Source organism: Pimephales promelas, chromosome 8 (genome assembly GCF_988280905.1).
Source record: "Pimephales promelas chromosome 8, fPimPro1.hap1.1, whole genome shotgun sequence".
NCBI lineage: Eukaryota > Metazoa > Chordata > Actinopteri > Cypriniformes > Leuciscidae > Pimephales > Pimephales promelas.
In genome coordinates this window covers 10,710,678-10,725,623 of record NC_142776.1, presented here as the reverse complement: position 1 = coordinate 10,725,623, position 14,946 = coordinate 10,710,678, and the positions used below count along the sequence as shown (strand labels likewise).

Genomic DNA, 14,946 nt, shown 5'->3' with positions numbered 1-14,946 from the left:
CTTTTTTAAACAAATCATATATTAAATTTTAATATACTTCCTGAAATATATTTATTTGAAATATATTTTGGCCATATCGTAAGCATAGCTGGAATACATTAAATATTCACTAACAATAATAAGCACAGTTTTATAAACATTCTTTTCTCTGTAAACTATGTATTTGGTACTTATTTTTTCTTTAACGAAGAGCCTTTGAGTGGCACTTGGAAATTTTAACTAGGCCTAAACTAGGCCAACATCAGAGCTTTGACAAAAATTCCTTAATGAACTACTGAAAGGCTCAGCTTTCACACAGGATGTGAGCATTTGAAAGGTCAGATTGGTCTTTCGGCCTCATTGTGAGCAGATATCAGTGGTTTGGCTCTCCAATGAGGATTACAGGTGCTCTCATGAAGGAAAGCTTGAACAAAGGGTCCATTCTAGACCTCCGGAACGCAGCCAATCAGCGTGAGCGGGCATTTTTATCGCTTGACTGGTTCACAGTAATCACTGGTCAGCATATGACGTTCAGAGGTCAAATCACAGAACATAAAACCTCACATGAACCTAAATCACTTTGGACTTCAACATGAAAGACGGCTGTCTGCCCCGCCTAAGCTTTAATACACCATTTGTCAGGTTCAAATAAAATGTAGGAACTCAGGAAATCAGGATGTCATAATAGAGAAAACAGAACCTCTATCTATGTTTAACCAGAGGAAGAGTTCTGAATAGAGAGAGCAAGAGGTTATCAAGGACACAGTGAAATCGCCTCGCTGAAATCACAGATATTTCCGGAGACTGTGGATGAGTTTAACAAACTAACATCCTCACCATTCATTCCTCATCTTAATCTACCCTGAACAGAACACAGGCAGGGATATTCAGGCACATTTACAATGTGTAGTTATGCATGAGAATATGAGTGTACTGAGTATATTAAATGTCTTTCTAAGATGGAGCAATGCAAGTGCTTGTGTGTAAAGTCATAATTCTCTCATCTGATACACTTTTTTAACTTAAGAATGAAACTTCAGACTTTCTCACCTAAGGGAAACCTGTCAAATAAAACTCCCTAACACAGATGTTGATGGGAATGCTTGTAAACTCACTTTCATCTAACTCCAATGCAAAAAAGCCTAGGTTAGAGGAACTTGCCTGTAATGGAGATGTCAATGTCTTATTGCATCCCAGTCTTGTTACAAGGACAAGGAATCACTTAACGAGAAAGTACAATGTTTTTTCTTTAAAACCTGCTCTGTAATCAAATTATCCACGGTCCATGCAGTTCAACCAATGAAGTGTCGTTCATTGTGTGTGGGCCTGACCACAGAGGTCATCGGAGTCACTAGATACTCAAATATGTGCCACATCAGCTGATTTAATTCTGCAGACAGACACTTTGAAAAGCCTTTATTGATTTCTGTGCAACTGTGATACGGTGTTACGAAGGCATGGCCTTACCTCTGTATCTCCTTTCCCCTTTTTTCCTTTCATCTTCCCTTTTTTCTCTTTCTTTTTTTTGCGGTCATTCCCCTTTTTGTCCTTATCTTCTTTCGATTTTTTCTTCTTCTTCCTCTCTTCTTCCTTAGCAGCAAATTCAGCAGCAACCTTTAAAACATTTAAAAATTAATGGAAAAAAAATCTTTAAAAAAAGTACGGTATCAAGAAGCTGTATACATCTGAAAAGAAATGATATTTCTTAGTAATAGTACAGTAATTGAGTCTGTAACTGTCTGAGTCTGTAATTCTGGATGGATTTAATGGACTGATCGGATTTATAACCTGCTCTGGAGTCTTCTGGGCAAATATGGAAGCAGATCCTCCATCTTCAGGGCTTGGAAAGTCAGGGAACTTCCCAGTGGCATCTCTGCAACACAAAACAGTATATAAATAAATAAATATATAAATAAATAATTGAATTTCCCCTTTATTTAACCAGAAGAAACTTTCTGAGATTAAAAATCCCTTTTACAGAAGTGACCTGGCCAAAATGAGCAGCACAACATTATCAATTATTTAATAAAATAACAATAATTGAAAAATAAATAAACAAATAAAAAGAGAAAGAAAATCACCATGACATTAAAACATATCATCAAAACAATTAAAAACAACAAAAAAAAATTTTAAACAGTTGAAATATACATGTAATCATCCAGAATAAATTGAGAACAAATATAAAACTGTCTATTGAGAGACTGAGACAAAAACACAAAAACACCTATAACTTATAAACATATTTCAAATTTCCCTCTCAACTTTTTTTTTTCAGAATTCCCAACCAAAACAGAAAATATATGTGTGAGAAAAACAATTTTCTTAAAGATTTTTTAAAGATGAGGTAAGGCAGACTTCACGTCTGTGTGAGCATATAGATAAACAAAGCAGATCGCGTGAACAAAGGCAAATCAATCATATTTGAACTGTGAACTTCACACATGGGGAGGATACATTAGCCAGGTCCAGCGCTGACTCTCAGGGGAACTAGGGCAGGTTTAGAATAACAGGGTAAAAGTGTCAGTCAGGACCCGGCCTTAGCTCTCTTATAGCTAACTTAATCAGAAGCACATCTGAAACTCACTTCCAATATGGTAGCACATGCTGAAAGCTCTACTACTGTAATTTAGAGGGATTGAAGTTCATCGAAATCTGCTCACTAAAAGAAAAAGAAAACCAGATTCACTTCATCCTTTAAAAAAAAAAAAAAAAAAACTTATTCAAAAACTTCAATGAAGGGATTGCACAATGAAACTGTTAATTTCTGTCTCTGCTATTCCTCAGTGTAAAGTTCAGTTCAGTTCAGTTCCTTTTATTTGTACCCATGGGTAGATTTGTTTTGAGTTATATCCACACATTTGTAATATAAACACAGAAAATAAACAATCCAATAAAAATAAAATATATAAAAAAGTGTCATCTGTGCATTTTGTTCATCTGATTGATGGCTAGGCGACAAAGCTATTTTTATGCCGCTTTGTTCTGCACTTTGGGACTATGTGCATGACTTTCAACTTTTTCAGTGGCGTTGATTATGGAAGTATTTTTTTCCATTCGTTTTCCCATTTGGATTTCATAAAAAGTCTGTATTAAGTTGTTATAAGCCATGAAACCAGCCTATGAGGTGAATCATAGCTTTACAAACTTTTATTTAAAGCAAAAAAGTATTTAAAAATCATAAAAAAAGACAAAAGTACAAGACTGCTATAGTAAGTGAAAGAACTACAATCCCACGAACCACTACAAATGACATAATCAAATTAAAATGATGGCTAAATGTACAATTACTAATTTACAGTTGTTGATTATGCATATATATGTATATAAAATATGTATAAATGCTAATAAGTATTTTAACTGCATAACAAGACTCAATTACATCATTTGTGGTGCTTCTTGGACATGATTTTCTCGTCACGACTCTATAATTGGTGGATTTGTCTGTACAGAACCATGGGTAATGTAGTTTTTTTAACACAAATTTAACTGTAAAACACGATCCTTTTTAAAATAAGTTGAAATAATGCGAACGGATGGCCTCAACAAAATCATATCCGATTGATTCCAAAAACCTCAGAACTCAAAGTCTGTCTTTAAAGGTTTTCATTAAAAAGAAGAAAATGAATTCAAGAAAATGAATTCATGTTTTACTACTGGAACCCGACTGTTGCACTCTGTTAAGAGGGTGAAAGATTTTATAATGGCGAGACGTGTATATGTTTTACAGCTAACGTCAGGCTGTCTGCTCAAATACTCCACCTTCACTTCAACAGCACATGGAAACCACGCCAACATACTTCACCTTGCGGGTCCTGACCTGGGATCCCATACATCCCTTATACAACAAGCAGGGACCCAGCAGGGTCAATGGAAGGGGCCAGAGAAAGGGGCCGATAAACGGAGACAAAGCTACTGACCTCCCCCCCTCCCCACACACACATTGTGTTGTCCAACTGAGATGACTTATGACTGTTGTCATTAAGGCATTAATGGGCAGCAGAATGCATTGGCAGGCCGTAAATCAGGCTGGAATGCACTAATAAGCCCAGTCTCACTCTACACCGGGCACACTTGAAAATATCACATGCATTAGGTAAGCGAAAACAGCCCTGGGTAAAAGTGACCATCGCTTTGACTGCTCACATTCCAGAATCTGCACAAAAGGAAGAGACGCAGGAGCAGGAATGTACTTTACAATTAAGTGTGAAATAATGGGTTGAGAGAAAGCAAGGAAAATCTCTTGTGCCTTTAGAAGCAAATTAACAGATTATCTAAAGGGGAAGTCTGAGTGGTAGAAGCTTACAGAGGTGATTAGTTCCAGAGATATGCGAAAGTAATTGAGGGAATGCTGAGTAACAAAAAGTGGAAAAATATTATTGCACTTTTTCCACAGTCAGTTACTTATACTTCTCCATGATAAAAAAAAATATCTTTAAAAAAAAAAAAAATTAAAACAAATGGGCCAAGTTTCAATAAATGCATTATTTTTATCCATATTGGTTTCGTACGGTTTTGAAAAACATTAATACCATTTTCAATTTAAAAAAATGTCATGTGGTGTAACCATCAAGTAAAAAGTATTTTCCTTATTGAATACATGTGTAAACATCCGAATTCTTTTTGCACATATACATATTTTTCAAGATAGAAAGTATTTTTCATCATCAAGAATGATTAATCTAGTTACTTTTTAGGGAGAGTCACACCACATAATGTCAAATTATCAGCCTTTTTTAACTGACGATAGGGATTTTATAGTCAATTTTTAAATATTAACATGCAGTTGCTTAATTAAATATTATATTTTTTTACTTATAATAAATAATAATAAAAGATTAAACTACTTAACAATGGGTTCTTTTCAAACTTTAAGGTTTTTTTTTGTGCCGAAAATCATAGATGGGTTGTATTTATGAACTGGATTATACATTTATTTCGGAATAAATAGGACAAAAAAATGCATCATGTCTTTGACCCACCTATCATCTTTAATGTAATTATATTTTTTTAAGCTAAAATGTAATCCAACTTAAACTGGAGATGGTATCTGTAATTTTTGTGTATGGCTTACCGACACTCAATAAACCACTGCCTTATTTGTTCTTGCAGGCTTTCTTTAATATCTGGGCCATCCACACATTGCACTGACTCTTTGATGTTGACAAGTGCCCTCTGGTACTCAGCCTCATGCTCCTCCTGCATGCCATGCCTCCTACTTTCCAGCTGATGGGCATGCAATTGGGCAGGGGTAGGTGTTGGTTGCTGGGCTGGTATCTGGAAATAGGGCACCAGTAGACAAGAGATGAAAAAAATGACAATGAAGGGTACAAAAAGTTCAGAATGTGGTTTGACCAAAAGTTATGTACGAAACATCAAAATTCATGAAGACACTTTCTTTTCAAGAACAGAATATTCCCAGCTAACAAAAATATATTCTAAGAATGTTTTGCTAAAGTTCCCATTAAGTTATGAAAGCTTCTGAATGCTCCCTGAATGTTTCTCTTGGTTATACAAATTTTAATTGAACATTCTATTTTATGTTTTGCATATATTTTGGAAACATTACTTTTTAATGTTCTGAAACAAGTAGTAACATGTAAAGGCATAGTTCACCAAAAAAATATGTCATAATTTACTTGTTGTTCCAAAACTTAATTAATTTATTTCCTCTGCTGAACACAAAAGAAGATATTTTGAAGAATGTCGATCACCAAAAAGTTGATGGGCCCTGTTGACTTCCATTGCATTTCCCCCCATACTATGGAAGTCAATGGTGCTCATCATCTCTTTGGTGACCGATATTCTTCAAATTATCTTCTTTTGTGTAAGGAGAAAGAAATTCATTCAGATTTGGAATAACTTGAGGGTGTGTAAATGACAGAATTTTAATTTTTGAGTGGACTATCCCTTTAAGTAATGTTAAACGAACGTCAAAATAAAACGTTTCAGAAAATTAATTTTATAGACCCAATAACACTCTGGAAGAACATTTGCTAAAAATCTGAGAATATTCCCTGTTAGATGATTTTGGCAGAGCAAGGTGTTTACCATTCCCAAAAATATCATCTCCTCTAGATACTCCTTTTTGACCCTCCTCCTGTCTCGGTAACCCCGCCAAACCTAGAAGATGGAGCGAAAAACACATGATAATAGCAGAAAATATGAAAAACTAAAGCTGAAGAAACATACCAGAAATGATGCTATCATAGTCAATTTGCGATAAAGAACATTCATCTTGTGTTATCTGGTGAAAACAATCTACCATCTTCTTGCATTCACTGTGGACTTTTAGATGAGAGGAATGCACAACAGCAACCGAAATTCTAATCTGACAAACATCCTTTCCTCATTCAATTTGAATCAGTGAGAATGTGATATTTATATCACCTCAAACTCAGCTTATCCATAAATGCAAGCATTTTCAATCATTTTCTATATTACTTTTAATGAATCCTCTTTTTTAAATTTGAACAACAATGATGCTAAAACAACAACAGCCAACTGAAGAGAGAGGATTATGTTTCCATGGTTTCACAGAAATCTACTTTGCTGTGAGCTACAGAATGAGAAAGGATTAGACCTTGTAAAAAAAGCCCCGCAGTGTGAGAATACAAATTATAATCACATTCAATGGCATTCAAGCACAGTATAGTGCTTGTTGGATGAACTATTTGAAAATTAATTACCCATTAGCTACAATGTTGTGACTCCTTAAAGGTGTCACGGGTGGCTGAGTACAAACACACAACTAAGGCGAATATCTAAACACAAACTGTCTTTATTAAATCCAAAGGAGAATAAGGTAAACACAATCCCTTTACATCAACAAAAACAAATACCTGAACAGAACAGCGAGTATACCAGACTAAGGCTATGTTTACACAAAAATGATTCTGAGGAGAAAACGCAAAAGTGGCGTTGCGTCATCACTTTTTATTCTGCGTTTAGACGAGCGTTTTTTGTGGGAAATCCGTGTGCAAATGGTGACGCAAAAGTGTGTGAAATTCAATGTAGTATGCACTTCAGGCGGCTAGGAGTGCATACTACAACAACACCAAGTCCACGCGCCTGCGTACAACCTTCACTGTCAAGCAAACCTTTGCGTTTTTACCGTTTACACGGGAACACAGCGGTGGAGCGTTTTTTTTAAAGATTTCCACTCTGGAGGGAGGTTTCACTTTTTTGCGTTTTTAAGCCTCAAAAACGCCGTCGCCGTGTAAACGAAAGGCACATCCGATAAAATATTTTTACATTTTCACCCACGAGCGTTCTCGTGTAAACAGGGCCTACACCAGGAAACTAATGTGTTGATTAATCAACAACAGGTGAACTGAATCAAACAGGCACAGACATAGAAATTAGGTCAACTTAGAATGACAGAACCAAACACGAATATAGCTGTAAACAGCCATTATTGGGGCCAAGTGAAAAGAAGACAATAAGACAAGCCAACATGACTGGGAGTGTCAGACCAATTGCAACAGCAATTTAAGATGATGTTAGGCAAAATGGCTGAAAAATCATAAAAATATGACCAAATATAGCTGCAAGCAGCCATTACCGGGGCCAAGCGCAAGAAGCGGCAACATATGCCAAAATGGCAAGGAGTGGCAGACCAACTGCAGCAAGGAGCAATTAAGGGCATTTTGAGAAAACTTTGGGCAAATGGCTAAGAAAATCACATAAACATTAACTTATAAGATGATTTAATGGGTTATCACTTTCGAACAATAGGTGGCGCAGTTCCGAAATAGATGTGATGTGGTCAGAGTGAGGTGACAATGACACATGCAAAGTTTGGTGTCAAAATGTGAAGGCATTGCAGAGATAAAGCCTAAATAGTAATTTTGGCAGCATGCCTAAATTTTGATGCTGTGGTATACAAAAACGGTTTTGTCTATCATCGTGCAATTCATAACTTTTAGTCGGCACGGTCTGGAGATGATACGATTCAATTTTCGTGAAAATCGGACAAACGGTCTAGGAGGAGTTCGAAAAAGAAGGTTTTTCAAAGAAATAAAGATGGCGAACAGGACGTTTGTCTAATTATGGAAAACCTGATATCTATGTTTTCGGCATAACGGAAGGAATCTATTAAGATCAGTTTCATTGCAATAGGCAAATTTATTCAAAAGTTATTAGCGTTCTCAGAAATTAATTATAACTTTTGACCAACAGGTGGCGCTGTCTCAAAATCTTTTGAGTACCTTCAGGGCATGCTGCTTATGGCACACACTGAGTTTTGTAATATTACACCAATGCATTTGTTAGTATAGCATTTTATTTCACAAAACTCTATTGAAGTCAATGGGAATTTCACGTTTTGTTCTATTATAGCGCCACCAAGAGGCTCAGTCCCACAATTTTTTTTATGTGTCCTCAGAGTGACCCCATACATATGTGTGTCAATTTTGGTGCAAATATCTCAATTCACTTCCGAGTTATAAACATTTATATGAAAAAACACGTAAAAAATGACTGACACATGACTTTGTTTGAATTTTACTACCCCTTACTATCAATATTTTCGCATTTGGGCATTAGCGTATAGTTAACAAGCTATGATTCCGTGTTTCTGGCGGTGGTTTCGTCTCGATCGGAACAGCGGTTTTGAAGATATCGCCAAGTGTTTTTTTCGCGCTAAATCGCTACGCTACACCAACCGTAACACGAAACCCAGCATGTTTAGTATCAATGGACTCGGCAACGATTCAGGAACTCAAAAAGATGACTCCCGTGAAAATAAGTGTACCACACCCAAAGTTATAAGCGTTTGAAAAAAAAAATTCACCACTAGGTGGCGCTGTTTCGAAACTTCTCGGGCTTCTTCAGGGCATCGTACTGATGACCCATACCGAGTTTCGTAACAATTCGTTCATGCGTTCAAAAAATACAGCATTTTAGCACATAATTCAAAATGGCCGACAGCCAAAATGGCCGATCTGGGAAAATTGGATATCAGTCGACTCGGCATGATGCCCTGAATCTAACGAGATGAAGTTTATGATTTTTGGACAAACCGTTCAGAAGTTACGAGCAAAAATAACCATTTTTCATATCTCCGGACCACTAGGTGGCGCTGCGCCGAAACGCAGCACGTAGCCTCAGGTCATGCTTGTGATGACACGTACAAAGTTTGGTCTGAAAACGAGTAAGCGTTGCGGAGATACAGCCTCACGTCTGTTTTTGCAAGCGCTACGTAAAATTAGTTTGCGCGCTTATCGAAAACGGTTATTCGAATCATCATGAATTCCATAACTTTTTGTCAGCACTGCCTGGAGATGATCCGGTGCGATTTTGGTTAAAATCGGACAAACCGTCTAGGACGAGTTCGCAAAAGTAGGTTTTTTGGAAAATTCAAAATGGCGGCCGTTTTTTTATGACGGAAAATGACGTCATAGGGTGCGATCGAATCGGCATGAGCTCAGGAACAAGAGGAATAAAGAATTTTGTTGATAGGCCTTACGGTTCAAAAGTTATTAGCATAATAAAAGTGAAACTTTGGACAGTTGGTGGCGCTAGAGGGAATGCGTTAGAGACACCAAAATTGGTGTATTTAAAGTTGGGACTGTCCTCTATCAGAATGTCAAACCAAAACAACTTTCCCGCAAACCGGTCTATGGGCTGCCATAGACGCCCAGTCGGAAGAAGAATAATAATAAATATAGCTGCAAGCAGCCATTACCGGGGCCAAGCGCAAGAAGCGGCAACATATGCCAAAATGGCAAGGAGTGGCAGACCAACTGCAGCAAGGAGCAATTAAGGGCATTTTGAGAGAACTTTGGGCAAATGGCTAAGAAAATCACATAAACATTAACTTATAAGATGATTTAATGGGTTATCACTTTCGAACAATAGGTGGCGCAGTTACGAAATAGATGTGATGTGGTCAGAGTGAGGTGACAATGACACATGCAAAGTTTGGTGTCAATATGTGAAGGCATTGCAGAGATAAAGCCTAAATAGTAATTTTGGCAGCATGCCTAAACTTTGATGCTGTGGTATATGAAAACCGTTTTGTCTATCATCGTGTAATTCATAACTTTTAGTCGGGACGGTCTGGAGATGATACGATTCAATTTTCGTGAAAATCGGACAAACCGTCTAGGAGGAGTTCGAAAAAGAAGGTTTTTCAAAGAAATAAAGATGGCGGACAGGAAGTTTGTCTGATTATGCAAAACCTGATATCTATGTTTTTTGGCATAACCCAAGGAATCTATTAAGATCAGTTTCATTGCAATAGGCAAATTTATTCAAAAGTTATTAGCGTTCTCAGAAATTAATTATAACTTTTGACCAACAGGTGGCGCTGTCTCAAAATCTTTTGAGTACCTTCAGGGCATGCTGCTTATGGCACACACTGAGTTTTGTAATATTACACCAATGCATTTGTTTAGTATAGCATTTTATTTCACAAAACTCTATTGAAGTCAATGGGAATTTCACGTTTTGTTCTATTATGGCGCCACCAAGAGGCTCAGTCCCACAATTTTTTTTATGTGTCCTCAGAGTGACCCCATACATATGTGTGTCAATTTTGGTGAAAATATCTCAATTCGCTTCCGAGTTATAAACATTTATATGAAAAAACACGTAAAAAATGACTGACACATGACTTTGTTTGAATTTTACTACCCCTTACTATCAATATTTTCGCATTTGGGCATTAGCGTATAGTTAACAAGCTATGATTCCGTGTTTCTGACGGTGGTTTCGTCTCGATCGGAACAGCGGTTTTGAAGATATCGCCAAGTGTTTTTTTCGCGCTAAATCGCTACGCTACGCCATCCGTGAGACGAAACCCGACATATTTTGTATCGTTGGACTCGGCAACGATTCAGGACCTCAAAAATATGACTCCCGTGAAAATAAGTGTACCACACCCAAAGTTATAAGCGTTTGAAAAAAAAAATTCACCACTAGGTGGCGCTGTTTCGAAACTTCTCAGGCTCCTTCAGGGCATCGTACTGATGACCCATACCGAGTTTCGTAACAATTCGTTCATGCGTTCAAAAAATACAGCATTTTAGCACATAATTCAAAATGGCCGACAGCCAAAATGGCCGATCTGGGAAAATTGGATATCGGTCGACTCGGCATGACGCCCTGAATCTAACGAGACCAAGTTTTTGATTTTTGGAGAAACCGTTCAGAAGTTATGAGTAAAAATAGCCATTTTTCATATCTCCGGACCACTAGGTGGCGCTGCGCCGAAACGCAGCACGTAGCCTCAGGTCATGCTTGTGATAACACGTACCAAGTTTGGTGTGAAAACGAGTAAGCGTTGCGGAGATACAACCTCACGTCTGTTTTCGCAAGCGCTACGTAAAATTTGTTTACGCGTTTATCGAAAACGGTTATTCGAATCATCTTAAATTCCATAACTTTTTGTCAGCACTGCCTGGAGATGATCCGGTGCGATTTTGGTGAAAATCGGACAAACCGTCTAGGACGAGTTCGCAAAAGTAGGTTTTTTGGAAAATTCAAAATGGCGGCCGTTTTTTTATGACGGAAAATGACGTCATAGGGTGCGATCGAATCGGCATGAGCTCAGGAACAAGAGGAATAAAGAATTTTGTTGATAGGCCTTTCGGTTCAAAAGTTATTAGCATAATAAAAGTGAAACTTTGGACAGTTGGTGGCGCTAGAGGGAATGCGTTAGAGACACCAAAATTGGTGTATTTAAAGTTGGGACTGTCCTCTATCAGAATGTCAAACCAAAACAACTTTCCCGCAAACCGGTCTATGGGCTGCCATAGACGCCCAGTCGGAAGAAGAATAATAATAAATATAGCTGCAAGCAGCCATTACCGGGGCCAAGCGCAAGAAGCGGCAACATATGCCAAAATGGCAAGGAGTGGCAGACCAACTGCAGCAAGGAGCAATTAAGGGCATTTTGAGAGAACTTTGGGCAAATGGCTAAGAAAATCACATAAACATTAACTTATAAGATGATTTAATGGGTTATCACTTTCGAACAATAGGTGGCGCAGTTACGAAATAGATGTGATGTGGTCAGAGGGAGGTGACAATGACACATGCAAAGTTTGGTGTCAAAATGTGAAGGCATTGCAGAGATAAAGCCTAAATAGTCATTTTGGCAGCATGCCTCAAATTTGATGCTGTGGTATACGAAAAAGGTTTTGTCTATCGTCACGCAATCCATAACTTTTATTCGGCTCCGTCTGGAGATGATACGATTAAATTTTCGTGAAAATCGGACAAACGGTCTAGGAGGAGTTCGAAAAAGAAGGTTTTTCAAAGAAATAAAGATGGCGGACAGGAAGTTTAGCTGATTATGCAAAACCTGACATCTATGTTTTCGGCATAACCCAAGGAATCTATTAAGATCAGTTTCATTGCAATAGGCAAATTTGTTCAAAAGTTATTAGCGTTCTCAGAAATTAATTATAACTTTTGACCAACAGGTGGCGCTGTCTCAAAATCTTTTGAGTACCTTCAGGGCATGCTGCTTATGGCACACACTGAGTTTCGTAATGTTAGACCAAAGCATTTGTTTAGTATAGCATTGTATTTCACAAAACTGTATTGAAGTCAATGGGAAATTCACGTTTTGTTCTATTATAGCGCCACCAAGAGGCTCAGTCCCACAATTTTTTTTATGTGTCCTCAGAGTGACCCCATACATATGTGTGTCAGTTTTGGTGAAAATATCTCAATTTGCTTCCGAGTTATAAACATTTATATGAAAAAACACATAAAAAATGACTGACACATGACTTTGTTTGAATTTTACTACCCCTTACTATCAATATTTACGCATTTGGGCTTTTGCATATAGTTAACAAGCTATGATTCCGTGTTTCTGGCGGTGGTTTCGTCTCGATCGGAACAGCGGTTTTGAAGATATCGCCAAGTGTTTTTTTCGCGCTAAATCGCTACGCTACGCCATCCGTGAGACGAAACCCGACATATTTGGTATCGTTGGACTCGGCAACGATTCAGGACCTCAAAAATATGACTCCCGTGAAAATAAGTGTACCACACCCAAAGTTATAAGCGTTTGGAAAAAAAAATTCACCACTAGGTGGCGCTGTTTCGAAACTTCTCAGGCTCCTTCAGGGCATCGTACTGATGACCCATACCGAGTTTCGTAACAATTCGTTCATGCGTTCAAAAAATACAGCATTTTAGCACATAATTCAAAATGGCCGACAGCCAAAATGGCCGATCTGGGAAAATTGGATATCGGTCGACTCGGCATGATGCCCTGAATCTAACGAGACCAAGTTTTTGATTTTTGGACAAACCGTTCAGAAGTTACGAGCAAAAATAGCCATTTTTCATATCTCCGGACCACTAGGTGGCGCTGCGCCGAAACGCTGCATGTAGCCTCAGGTCATGCTTGTGATGACACGTACAAAGTTTGGTCTGAAAACGAGTAAGCGTTGCGGAGATACAGCCTCACGTCTGTTTTCGCAAGCGCTACGTAAAATTAGTTTGCGCGCTTATCGAAAACGGTTATTCGAATCATCTTGAATTCCATAACTTTTTGTCAGCACTGCCTGGAGATGATCCGGTGCGATTTTGGTGAAAATCGGACAAACCGTCTAGGACGAGTTCGCAAAAGTAGGTTTTTTGGAAAATTCAAAATGGCGGCCAATTTTTTATGACGGAAAATGACGTCATAGGGTGCGATCGAATCGGCATGAGCTCAGGAACAAGAGGAAAAAAGAATTTTGTTGATAGGCCTTACGGTTCAAAAGTTATTAGCATAATAAAAGTGAAACTTTGGACAGTTGGTGGCGCTAGAGGGAATGAGTTAGAGACACCAAAATTGGAGTATTTAAAGTTGGGACTGTCCTCTATCAGAATGTCAAACCAAAACAACTTTCCCGCAAACCGGTCTATGGGCTGCCATAGACGCCCAGTCGGAAGAAGAATAATAATAATAATAATAAGAACCGGCACAGATACAATAGGTGCCTCCGCACCTTCGGTGCTTGGCCCCTAATAATAGGAACCGGCACAGATACAATAGGTGCCTCCGCACCTTCGGTGCTTGGCCCCTAATAATAATAATAATAAGAACCGGCACAGATACAATAGGTGCCTCCGCACCTTCGGTGCTTGGCCCCTAATAAGAACCGGCACAGATACAATAGGTGCCTCCGCACCTTCGGTGCTTGGCCCCTAAATATAGCTGCAAGCAGCCATTACCGGGGCCAAGCGCAAGAAGCGGCAACATATGCCAAAATGGCAAGGAGTGGCAGACCAACTGCAGCAAGGAGCAATTAAGGGCATTTTGAGAGAACTTTGGGCAAATGGCTAAGAAAATCACATAAACATTAACTTATAAGATGATTTAATGGGTTATCACTTTCGAACAATAGGTGGCGCAGTTACGAAATAGATGTGATGTGGTCAGAGTGAGGTGAAAATGACACATGCAAAGTTTGGTGTCAAAATGTGAAGGCATTGCAGAGATAAAGCCTAAATAGTAATTTTGGCAGCATGCCTAAAATTTGATGCTGTGGTATACGAAAACGGTTTTGTCTATCATCGTGCAATTCATAACTTTTAGTCGGCACGGTCTGGAGATGATACGATTCAATTTTCGTGAAAATCGGACAAACGGTCTAGGAGGAGTTCGAAAAAGAAGGTTTTTCAAAGAAATAAAGATGGCGAACAGGAAGTTTGTCTGATTATGGAAAACCTGATATCTATGTTTTCAGCATAACCCAACGAATCTATTAAGATCAGTTTCATTGCAATAAGCAAATTTATTCAAAAGTAATTAGCGTTCTCAGAAATTAATTATAACTTTTGACCAACAGGTGGCGCTGTCTCAAAATCTTTTGAGTACCTTCAGGGCATGCTGCTTATGGCACACACTGAGTTTTGTAATATTACACTAATGCATTTGTTTAGTATAGCATTTTATTTCACAAAACTCTATTGAAGTCAATGGGAATTTCACGTTTTGTTCTATTATAGCGCCAC

At 38.2% G+C, this 14,946-nt stretch overlaps 1 protein-coding gene across 2 annotated transcripts in view; it reads right to left on the bottom strand.

Annotated features, from left to right (window-relative positions):
• The window catches only part of drc11 (dynein regulatory complex subunit 11), a 68,075-nt gene that overhangs the window by 36,279 nt on the left and 16,850 nt on the right, over positions 1–14,946 (bottom strand). For both annotated transcript variants that reach the window (XM_039681931.2, XM_089133923.1), the window contains exons 5-8: positions 6,031–6,102; positions 5,054–5,256; positions 1,768–1,852; positions 1,447–1,593 (exon numbers count right to left, since the gene is read on the bottom strand). In XM_039681931.2, the coding sequence (XP_039537865.2) occupies positions 1,447–1,593; positions 1,768–1,852; positions 5,054–5,256; positions 6,031–6,102 (507 nt within the window). The remainder of the gene's footprint in view (positions 1–1,446; positions 1,594–1,767; positions 1,853–5,053; positions 5,257–6,030; positions 6,103–14,946) is intronic.